This window comes from Carcharodon carcharias, chromosome 25 (assembly GCF_017639515.1).
Source record: "Carcharodon carcharias isolate sCarCar2 chromosome 25, sCarCar2.pri, whole genome shotgun sequence".
NCBI classification, from domain to species: domain Eukaryota; kingdom Metazoa; phylum Chordata; class Chondrichthyes; order Lamniformes; family Lamnidae; genus Carcharodon; species Carcharodon carcharias.
This window is the reverse complement of record NC_054491.1, coordinates 33,696,256-33,708,401: the sequence shown is the minus strand read 5'-3', so window position 1 is coordinate 33,708,401 and position 12,146 is coordinate 33,696,256. Positions and strand designations below refer to the sequence as shown.

The window sequence follows — 12,146 nt, the reverse complement described above, 5'->3', positions numbered from 1 at the left end:
AGCGACCTGATCGAGCTGTACAAGATTATGAGGGGCATGGACAGGGCGGATAGGGAGCAGCTGTTCCCCTTAGTTGAAGGGTCAGTCATGAGAGGGCACAAGTTCAAGGTGAGGGGCAGGAGGTTTAGGGAGGAGATGAGGAAAAACTTTTTTACCCAGAGGGTGGTGACAGTCTGGAATGCACTGCCTGGGAGGGTGGTGGAGGCAATTTGCCTCACATCCTTTAAAAAGTACCTGAATGAGCACTCGGCACATCATAACTTTCAAGGCTATTGGCCAAGTGCAGGTAAATGGGATCAGGTAGGTCGGTCAGGTGTTTCTCACATGTTGGTGCAGACTCGATGGGCCGAAGGGCCTCTTCTGCATTCTGTGATTCTGTAATTCATCCAGTGTCTGGACTTGCTATTGGCACTGCAGTCTGCTGTAGCTCACATTTCAGAAATTTGAATTACTGTCCCAGTCATTCAGTGTAGGATGGTGAAATGGGGGAAGCCACAAGGTGCGGCTCCCAATGATGATTATCTTCCTTCTGCTGGCAATGACATAGCTCTAACTGTTTCTATCTTATTCTAGAAAAGCCAACCTTTGTCCAGAGGCCGAGTGATGCGACAGTAACAGCTGGGGATACAGTGAAGTTTTCCTGTGATGTCCGTGGTGATCCAATGCCACGTGTGCACTGGCAGAAGGAAAATGGAGACCTTCCCACAGGGAGGTGAGTAAAAAGTGGCTTTTGAGGGCAGCTGAATAATCTGTACAGTAACTTTACCAACTGCAACATTCTCCTGGAACCAAAACATTCTTTTCTGACTGTCTCTCCAGAGAAAGTGTTTGGAAAAGAAACAAAGAAGGAAATTGCATTTATGTTTCTTCTACATCCTCAGGACATCCCAAAAGGCTGTACAGTCAATGAAGTGTTTTTGAAGTGTAGTCAAAGCTGTAATGTACGAAACAAGGCAGACAGAATTATGAAGGGATAAATAGTGGCTAGCACACCAGGGAGAACTTCCCTGCTCCTTTTCCAAACTGACCACGGAATCTTTTTGCTCACCTGGGAGGGTATATATGGCCAAGGTTTAACATCCCATTTGACAGTGCAGCACTCAGTAGCTGCACTGAAATACAAACCATTACTCTTAATGTCAGACTTTCAAATATGTCGTTTCCTTCATTTATCTTCTAAATTCTATTTTGTTTCACAAAAAATGAGGAGTTGCTTTAAAGCTGCTAGGCCCCAATGTCTGACACCACAGCATTAAGGCGAGGGGGGGGGGGGGAAGAACATTGATTTTACTCTTTGTGCTCTGACTATAGTTTGATTCAACAGGTACGAGGTGAACTCTGATAACACGATAAAGATTCATTACACAACTCTCAATGATGCAGGCCGTTATACCTGCCTGGCTGAGAATGTGCTGGGTTCAGCTGCTGCCTCCGTCTCCCTCATTGTACGAGGTTAGTTTTGAGTTTGAAATGCTTGACTGAGAACAAGGAGGAGGTCTGGTAAGTGGAAAAATCCGACAGTGGAGTAACCTGAAACCACATCAACCAGAGGTAGTGGTGGAAAGATAGCATAAATCTTTTTAAGTTTAAAAATATTAAAAATAATGAACTCAATTAGAGGGTAAAAGTGAGTGTTGAAGATGTTATTAAAATGGTGGGGAGAGAGGGATTATGCTTTTAGTTATATTGGTGACAGTTATTTCTGGATCTTTGCTGTTACAGTTCTTTATGATCATGTATTTGTAATTATAAACATATAATCAGACCCACATCTATGAACCAGAGCTTGCTTTCTTTTACATGATGTGAATGGGATACCCTGCCCCAGAATAATGACGATCCTTCTATCTCGGTAATGATGCACTGGAGATTATGTGGCATTTCCATCATGTTTTTCTGTCCGCTTTGGAAGGTGCTAACTTGACCTTACTGTCCACTTATATTATCCATTCATAAGCAAGTGAGTCAAGGGTTATGGGGGGCAGACAGGAAAGCGAAGCTGAGGCCACAGCCAGATCAGCCATGATCTTATTGAATGGTGGAGCAAGCTCGAAGGGCCGAATGGCCTATTTCTGCTCCTATGTCTCTATGGGCGGAATCTTCTGTTTGGTGTGCGGGGGTGGGCCCTACACGCTGACACGTAAAATGATGCGCGGTGATGTCGGGCGTGCGTACCAATGTCACCGTGCGTCATTCTGATCTTCCATTCGGCAGGCGCGCACTGGAGTCGGCTGCGTACCTGCCAAACTGTCAAAGGCCTATTAAGGACATTAATAAAACAATTAACCCATTTGAGAAAGCTGCCCATCCAACCTTAAGATTGGGGGGGGCAGGCGAAGAGCACACGCATTTTTCATGAAACCGCTTCCACCAGCAGGATAACGCTCCATCAAGGATTTATTAATGAAATAAATTTTTTAAATCAAAATTCATAAACATGTCCCAGCTCCTGTGACACTGTCACATGGGGGGACATGTCTGAATAATTTTCTTTTTTCTTTACAACTTTGCAACTGCACGGAGCTGTCTCAGGGAGATTACTGCGCTCTTTCGTGTGCATGCGTGAAAGAGCATCGGCCCCAACTCTTCTTCCTCCCCCCACCCACACAGTTGAGAGCTACCGGGTTCGCGTCACGCTGGTGGGCCTTAATTGGCCCGCCCACATAAAATGGCGGCACGCAGCCGATTGTGGGTGGCGATTGGCTCCACGCCCGCCTGTGCCCACTCCTGACCAGCCTGCCCGTCGGGGAGAAATTTCTCCCCTATGTTCCTAAAATTAAGAATTTAATTTATTGTGTGAAGAAATTCCACAGAAGCAAAACAAACTTTAAAAAATAGACATCAAAACCAACTTCTTCAAAATAATGTCATGGAATCTTTTACATCCACCTGAGAGGGCAGTCCAGGCCCCCATTTAATATCTCAGCCAAAGGTGAGGACCTCGAGCTTTATCAGTCTAGATTTTATGCTTGTACCTGGAGCAAAACTTGAACCCACAAGCTTCTGAATTAGAGGCAAGAGTGCGACTCACTGAGCCATGGCTGAGGTACAGTTTAAATAGTCCTCACAATGAATGATTTATCAGAGACTCCCCTGTGGCTTTTGGGAAAGGTGGGCATGTCTCACCAACTTGGTTGTATTTGTTCAAAGAAGTTAGTAGGTTCTTGGATATACATAGCCTGATTGACATTGTTTTAGTTGATTTAGGAAAACCTTTGCCACACAAAAGGCTACTTGATAGTCTTGTGAGATTTACAAACAGATGTTGGGTTGAATAAAGTATTATTTGTATTCTCATAACCAGAAGGCTGTGTGATATAAAGTGAAATATTGCAGATATTGGAAATTTGAGAACCAGAAAGTGCTGGAAAAACTCAGCAGGTCTAGCATTATCTGTGGAGAGAGAAACAGAGTTAACATTTTGAGTTGAATATGACTCTTCGAAGGAGGAGAGACAGAAATGTGATGGGTTTTATACTGGTGAAAGGGGGAAGTGAGAGGTAGAACAAAAAGGATAGGTAGAGGGTGGGAGAGATTAAATAACAAGGATATAATGGAACAAAAGGCAAACGGAATGGTAATAGTTATAGTAAAGAAACAAAACGTTGGTCCAGAGTAAGTGTTAATGGCAGAATAATGAATAGCTGTTTGAAAGGAAAAACATTATTGGTATTCATGGTGGTGGTTTTATGTGGGGACCAGTTACTATTGGAATCCCACAAGGGTCAGTGTCCTTCACGATCTTTATAAATGATTAGATCAGTGCATTAGGGGAACAATTCACAAGTTTGCAGATGGTACAAAAACTTGTGCGGGTGTTGTTAGGACATTTGATGAGAAAAACCGGTAATAAATAAATCTAGATTTGACATGGGAATATAGCTGTGTTAACGCAGATAAACATAATGTTATGCACATTGGTATAGCCAACATTATGCACATGTAATTATTCAGCACTGCTAGTTCATGATTGGAGAAATATCTAGATGTTATGGTACATCTCTCTGAAGCAACCTGTGCTGAAGTTGTTGCAAAAGCAAGTACGGTGCTGGGGTGTTTTGCTAGTATGATTATACTATCCTTTTATAAGACCTTGGTCAGGCCTCATTTAAAATATTGTGTCCGCTTTTGGTCCCCTCACATGGGTGACTTAGAGGCAATGCAAAAGTTTCAAAACTAGGTCATTAGATTAATGCCAGTTTAAAGGTCCTTAATTAGCATGGTAGTCTTGAAGAGCTTTTTTTTGTCTTTAGTAAAACATAACCTTTGAGCATATTTGATTAGGATCTTTAAAATATTGAAATTATTAGATTTAGTTCCATTTGGGTAGGATAATTAATTTAATAGATTAGGGAGGACCAAGGGAATGTATAAATTATGTGAGCATAGAACAAGGTTAGATGTCAGATTTTTCATTTCATGAAAGTGCCACTGTCCATTGGAACAAGTTGCTGGCTTGTGCAATGAGTTGAGAATTGCTATAAACCTTAAAAAGGAAGCTGGACAGGGTACCGACTGTGGCTGACAAAACAGTATATAGAGATTAGGTGTTTTGGATATATCTTCCAATGACTGTAGTCTCCTAGAACTCAACTTGATTGCTGTCAGGGATTGGACAGGAGTTTGTCAGAATTTGTTTTCCTCTGAATTATTCTCGGGTTTTTTTCCATTTCTTTTTAGCTCCCAGGAAATTGTATGACTGGTTAGTTGATGGGGAGGGGAGAATGACAAATGGGGGTCATGGTCCGTTGTAATATCATGAGATAGGATTGATTTAGCAGTTAGTCTTTTCCAGTCCTCCATTTTGTATGTTTAAAATGGATGATCCCTCGTTCAATAGGCAATAAGGGAATATGAAATAGAAAAAGACAAAACTGAAAATTGGTCAGCATTTGGAAAAGAAATATAGATTATCATGCCTGCAATGGACCCCACTGCTCTTACTGGTTCATGATTTGTTTTTCTTACTTTCAGATGCTCTTGACACTGGTCAGGGAGACAGGCAGAAGGATACTCACCAGGAACTGTTGGATGTTAGGATCTACCTTGATAACGTTACTGTCCTTCCAACATCTTCACATGTTTATCTCCATTGGAAGGTAGGTGTCTGGTCCTTCTCCCTAATTTTCAAGCAGTTACTATTTTATCCTATAAATGATTGCCACTAGGCTCGTTCCATAGTTGTTTTGATATAATGCTCGGCTGATTTCCTGAAGTGTATCCTCAATTGTTTGGAAATTATTTAACATTTTGGAGAGTTTTTTTTCTAATTTAGAGGATTATATCTGTAATTTTGCTGAAAAAAAGTTATATCGAAACTTTTCGCCTTGCGCTGTATGTCACGCAAACTCAAGAACAGCTTTAAGGCCATCACTGTCAGCCCTGAAAAGTGCCCAGTCTCCCTCAGATTTCCCTGGAAGGGCAAGGTATCTCAAAAATTTGAGCCACAGGTGAAGCCAGCCATTTCATGCTGCTACTATGCAGTAGCAACACGAGTGGTGTTCGCTACTAACAGGATGCTGCTGCCAAGCCAAAAAAGACGTTCTGCCTATCACACAAATGAGCAATGTGGCATATGAATTTCAGTATTTCAGTGCCAGTGTGGTGCTAGGTATGTAGGCTGTATGTCCCAAAGATTGGTGGATCATATCAAACAGCATGTCCCAGCCGCTGTTCGCAATGGGCTAGGTACAGACCCAACCAGCCCATGCTTGCAAAACTCAAAACACAGTGTCCGACATTAGATTTGATTCTGTGATTGGACAACATTTGCTAAATAATCCTCAGTCTGCTAAGAATTATGCTGATAACCAATTTAAGATTTTCAGTCCTCATAGTGTTCCATATTTGCGTGTACCGGAAGCTACATATATTAGTACATGGGGCCCTATTCTTTGTAGACAGAAAGAACACGTACGCACATTGTGCCTGCTTCAGCTAAACAAAATAAGTGATAGCCATTCACTGACTCATTCCTCAAGGCAATGCCTTGATCAGTCAGGGTCAAGTTCCCTGGTTTAAATTTCTAACAATGCTTGGCAGTTAACTGTCAGTCACCATCACTGGTGCATTCTCCATGCCAATGCCTCTACCAATCAGAGTCCGCTTGCCAACCAATCAGCATACTCTTCTCATACAGTATAATTGTTGTTTCCCCCTTATATTTGTATTCTTGTGAAGTGTCCTGATGAGTGCAAGTTAAAAAGCTTTGATATGTCTTTTTTTCAGCAATACTCAAGTTCTATACTACCAAATGACTATACCTGCAGTTAATCAGCTCCCTCAAGAGATTAAATAAATGAGAATGATTCAATGGCAGAGTAAAATGTACATTAACATATTAAGTGTTTGGGGGAACTGATGTAAGAGACTGATTGTTAGGCAAATAATTAAAACGGTGTTTCAGGATCTTAGCTCTACATTTATTTCATACTGTTATTAACTTAGTAGTGCAACCATATCAAACCTGATGTTTAACATTGACATTATTAAGTATATCCCTGGCATGGAGCCCCAAATTTTATTTGGGATTGATAATGGGGATATCATGGGAGGCGTGTCTACAGATTTTTGATATTTGAAGTAGATGCCCTGCCATCTGCGCCAGGAGCCCCATTAGTAAAATTTACCTCTTGATGCCAACAGTGAGAAGGCCAGTGCCCAACAATGGCAGCCACTGCCTTGAGAATACCTTGCATTGATCTTCTGAAAGTTCTTGTGTTCTGCCAACAGTTGTTCAGGACACTCACATCCTTCTGAAGCAGGTTCAGAGGGGTTTAGTATTGAGGTCTGAAGCGATACTTAAACCGACCATCGTGTAATATCCAGTTCTGTTGGATCAGTTAGACTCTAACATCAGATGGTGTTCACACATGGACCAATTCCGGTAGGAGTTGCAGGATAAGGAACAGGACTTGGAACTTTAGCACTCGTGTCACTGCCTTTAGCAAGGTCAACTCAGTTTTGCTAATCCCAGTCTTTCTGCTTGAATTTTCCCCTATGATGCAACATGTTTAGGCCAGTGATCAAAGGTGAACTCACTCATCTGCACAAAACTCACTCAATTTTGTCTCTTTTCTGGCACCTGCAGGTTATTTCGCCGTCTCAATACATTGATGGATTTCATGTTTTCTTTCGTTCTTTGATGCCCCCGAGTGCGGAATGGATGGGGCAGCAGGTTGCCCACCCCCTTGAGCGGAACACAGTGCTGACCACACTGAGAAGGGGCTATAAATATGAGTTCAAGGTTCAGGCGTACAGCGGAAAGTTCTACAGTCCAGACAGCAACACAAAACATGGGAGGATTCCCGAGGAAGGTGAGAGATGAAGGCAGTAGATTGCTCCCTCTGATAGGCTTCACTTATTGGAAGGGATGAAGCTCAGCAGTGTCTGGGCTGGTACTTGTAACGTAGGCCAGGGTGGACTATGTCCTGTGGCCCTTTACAGATCCTGCTGCTATAAAGTGGCTACGTGGTAGCAATGCTGGCTCTGATTCAGAAGGTTGCGTGTTTAAATCCCATTCCAGATATCTGTGTACAAAATTGAGGCTAACTCCTCAATGCAGCAGTGTTGGGCATTCTGCATTGTCAGAGGTGCCTTTTTCAGATGAGAAGTTAAACTGAGGCCGTATTGTCCATCTCAAGTCGACTTAAAGAAAGGAAGGCTTGCGTTTATATCGCACCTTTCTCGACCACTGGACGCCTCTGAGCATGTTATAGTCAATGAAGTACTTTTTTGAAGGATCGGCTCTCTTGCAATGTAGAATACACTCAGCCATTTTACATTCAGCAAACTCCTGCAAGCAGCAATGTGATAATGACCAGATATTCTGTTTTTTTTGTGAGTGATAAATATTGACCAGGGCCTGGGTGAACTCCGCTGCTTTTTTTTAAATCAAAATAGCACCATGGGATCTTGTAAATCCACCCAAGCTCACCACCACCTTCTCAAGGGCAATTAGAGATGGGCAGTAAAAATGCTGGCCTAGCCAGTGATGCCTATGTCCTATGAAAGAATAAATAAAAAGCAGGGAAATGGAGCCTTGGTTGAAGATCTCAGCTGAAAGCCTTCACCTCCAACAATGCACTGCTTCCTCAGTGCTATACTGGAGCATCTGCCTAGATTTTTAGGCTCAAGCTCTAGAGTGGGACTGAACCCATTGCCTTGTGAATCAGAGGCAACTGTGCTAGCAACTTAGCCACTCACTGGTAAAAGATTCCTTTCCACTATACAAAGTAGAACACGATAGTTCTCCCTCAACCAACATCACAAAAACTGATTATCTAATCATCATCACATAACACTTGAATTTTTTCCTTGTGAATTGCTGTAAGTTCTTTCTTTCCATGGGTCTGGCTTTCTACTCATTGTTCTGGGATGTCACTAGAGTTGTCATTCAGTGCTGTTCATTTTACTTCTCTTGCAGTTGAGTGAGAGAATGTGAGAGAGTCCTGTTACAGAGTGGTGTTATACCAATATTGAAAGAGTGAGTGAAGGTCAAAGGTACAGGACCTATAACTTAAATAGCCGAAGGCTGGGAATTATGCAGAGAGTAACTCTCCTCCTGACTCCCAAAGCCTGTCCAGCATCTACAAGGCACAAATCAGGAGTGTGATACTCTCTGCTTGCCTGGATGAGTGCAGATCCAACAACACACAGAGAGCTCAATACCACCTAGGACAAAAGCAGCCCGCTTGATTGGCACCCCATCCGCCACCTTCAACGTTCACTTCCCTGACCAGTGAAACACAGTGGCAACAGTGTGTACCATCTACAAGACCCACTGCAGCAACTATTCCAGCTTCTTTCGATAGCATCTTCTAAACCTGTGACCTCTGCCACCTAGAAGAACACACCACCTGCAATTTCCCCTCCAAGCCACTCGCCATTCTGACTTGGAAATATATTGCTGTTCCTTCACTGTCGCTGGGTCAAAATCTTGGAATTCCCTTCCTAACAGCACTGTGGGTGTAACTACACTACATGGACTGCAGTAGTTCAAGAGGGTGGCTCACCACCATCTTCTCAAGGGTAATTAGGGATGGGCAACAAATGCTGGCCTACCCAGTGACACCCATACCCTATGAAAGAATAAAAAAAACCCAGAAATGTTACTCCTAAATGATTTGTTTCCCTTTTCTGTGGGCAGGCTGTCGGCATGCACTCAGTGACTGATATCAGGAACTCAGCATGTGGTGAGCTTTGAGTGCAGGCACATATTCAATGTTAGTGTTTTGGAGCCTTCCTAAAAGGGAGCCACATACATTGCATTTTTAAAAATGATTTATTCTTGAGAAGCCATCCATTGCTGGCCAGGTGGGCATTTCTTGCCAACCTCTGCCCTCAAGAAGGTTGTAGTATTGTTCAATATTCCGGCCTCTGAGTAAATGTTAGAGAAGTCCTGGACTAGAATGTTATTCTATCAAATGAGCCTGGAGTTCCTTTCCTTAAATGTTACAAGATTTTGTGGACAGAAGAAGGTTGTGAGATCTCTAATGCAGAGTGGCTTTGATGTGAGTGTTTATTTGGTATTTGCTCTTAATCTTCTCTCTCTTGTGCTTCATGCTTAGTGCCAGATGCTGCCCCTCACAGTGTTATCGTTGCAACGACAGAAAGTAGGAATGGCAGCGTCGTGGTCAGCTGGGAACCCCCTCCTCCCGAGTCCCACAACGGCATCATTAAAGGTTACAAGGTATGATTACAAACAGATAAGAATGAAAGGTATACAGTGTTTCTGGGAATAGTCCTGAAAAACTGAAAGCTAAGCTCAAATAAGGTACCATAGCATAGTGGCTACATAACTGGACTAGTAACCCAAAGACCTAGAGCAATGATCTGGAGACATGAGTTCAAATCCCACCATGGTAGCTCAGGAATTTCAATTCAATTAATAAACCTGGGATTTGAAAAATGCTAGTGCCAATAATTGTCATAAGAACTAGGAGAAGGCCATCTGGCTATTCAATAAGATCATGACTGATCTGATTGTGGCTTCAACTCCACTCACCTGCCTGTCTCGCATAGCCCTCAACTCCCTTGTCAATCAAAAATCTGTCTAACTCAGCCTGGAATATATTCAATGACTCAGCCTCCACTGCTCTCTGTGGAAGAGAATTCCAAAGATTAATGACCGTCTTGAGAGAGGAAATTCCTCCTCATCTCCATCTCATTCTTTTTAAACTGTGTCCCCTAGTTCTAGATACCTCAGCAAGAGGAAACATCATCTCAGCATCTATCCTGTCCAGCAGTCTCAGAATCTCATATGTACCAATAAGATCACCTCTCGTTCTTCCAAACTCCAATGAGCAAATGCCCAACTTGCTCAACCTTTCCTCATAAGACAACCCCTTCACCCCAGAAATCAGTCAAGTGAATCTTCTCTGAACTGCTTCCAGTGCAAGTGTATCCTTCCTTAAGGAGAGCATGATTGTGACCATGAACTACCAGCTCATCGTAAAACCCATCCATGTCCTTATCCAGTCTGGCCTATACCTGACTCCAGACTCTTAACTGCTGTCTAAGGCGACTGAACAAGCTACTTAGCCTTATCCAAGAAAGCGGCTTACCATCAACTTCTCAAGGGCAATTATGGGATGGTGGTAAATGCTGGTCCTGCCAGAGTTGCCTATATTCCATGAAAGAATAAAAAAAACCTTTTCCATGTGAAATTTAATCTGTGAGTCTCTGAGAAAACTTTCTGTGTTTGTCTGGCCTGCACCTCAATTCTAGGCAAATTGATGAGTAGGACTGTACAGTACTCAGGCTTATAACACCTGCACAGCATTTGTAAAGTGGACTCATTGAAGAGTTCACCAAATATGTAACAGGAAGAGTACCAGGTATTTAATTTGCCATTCAGGTTTTCGATAAAATTTATTTGGATTAAGGTATCAGATCGACATCAGGATTGAATAAAGATGAAGTAAAACATAAATTAATGATACTAACGACTGAACTATATCTTACTGAGATGGTAACAATGAGAATTTAGCCTGAATCCCCCTTTTGGAGGCTGTTTTGCTAACCGGATTTAAATATTCAATGTTTTAAAAAAGTTTGTGTTCGCTTGCTATGGTTTGATGAGGCCTTTAAGTCAACTTTAGAGCGTCTGCAATGTAAACTAGAGTCCCTACCGTAAATTCTATCTTAGCGTTGCTGCATCAGGACAAGATCACTTCGGTTTGGCATAATATGGCCTGATCTAAAGTAAATGTCTTCATCTAGCAGTTTAAGAAGTGTAGAGGTTGTCACAGTTTTGCAAGGGCTGTGTGGTGATGGCGATGCAACAATGGATTTTATCAGCCCCCTTGAGATGAGCTGTGAAGTGGAAGAGGAGTCATGAATTGGTATCTGAGGACAGGGTTGGTGTCCCTGTCATTGTTCCACTACCTTGCCATCTTGCCAGCCACGGGAAAATGGCCAACTCCCCCCACCCCCCCACCCCCCCGCCCAGAGTCCTATTGAGCTACTTAAGTGGCAATTAAGGGCCTCCTGCTGCTTCTGCTGGCATTTTATCCCTTAGGCGGTTGTGATGGTGCAATTCCATTCCTGTGCCCTCCCCCCTCCAGGGCCAGCCCCAGCAGTGGCCATTTTTTCTGCTAAACTAACGCTTGGCCACATCTTGTCAGCTGCAGCCCTAGGTACCGCTGACCATTGAAGCAGGGCTGCCCATCGCTTTCAGACCCATCAGTGAGACTCCCACTGCCAACACTAAATTCAGCTCATGGTTTTCTGTGAGCTCGGACTGAAGAAGATCATACTTCCTGGAAATTTCCTGACTCGTGCCATCTGCCTCGGGAGTGAAAATCTGGCCCAATAAGTCCAATCGCTTTCTCCACACCAGCACAAATTTTCCTGCTCACCCGGCAAGTTTACACATCGTGTTAATGCTCTGTTACTTGTGTAAATAAGCAGCATGTGCTTCATCTTATATTGGTCTCTGTATCTGCAGTATATTTGCCAACTCACCCACTAGTAGATAGGCATGCTACCGTGTTCGCGAGCACGGAACGTAGCAACTAGCAACGAGGCAAAGTGCGACCAGTCGACTACACCAAGGAAAGATGCAACAATTCCACTGAAGTGAACAGGCTGTCCCTTACAGGCCAATTGTAAGTACAGTCCTCACCATAGTCGTCAAAGTTACC

At 43.0% G+C, this 12,146-nt stretch overlaps 1 protein-coding gene across 2 annotated transcripts in view; it reads left to right on the top strand.

Annotated features, from left to right (window-relative positions):
• Positions 1 to 12,146, top strand: part of robo4 (roundabout, axon guidance receptor, homolog 4 (Drosophila)) — a 145,612-nt gene that overhangs the window by 61,131 nt on the left and 72,335 nt on the right. For both annotated transcript variants that reach the window (XM_041174559.1, XM_041174561.1), the window contains 5 exons: positions 574 to 712; positions 1,325 to 1,452; positions 4,975 to 5,099; positions 7,091 to 7,316; positions 9,570 to 9,691. In XM_041174559.1, the coding sequence (XP_041030493.1) occupies positions 574 to 712; positions 1,325 to 1,452; positions 4,975 to 5,099; positions 7,091 to 7,316; positions 9,570 to 9,691 (740 nt within the window). The remainder of the gene's footprint in view (positions 1 to 573; positions 713 to 1,324; positions 1,453 to 4,974; positions 5,100 to 7,090; positions 7,317 to 9,569; positions 9,692 to 12,146) is intronic.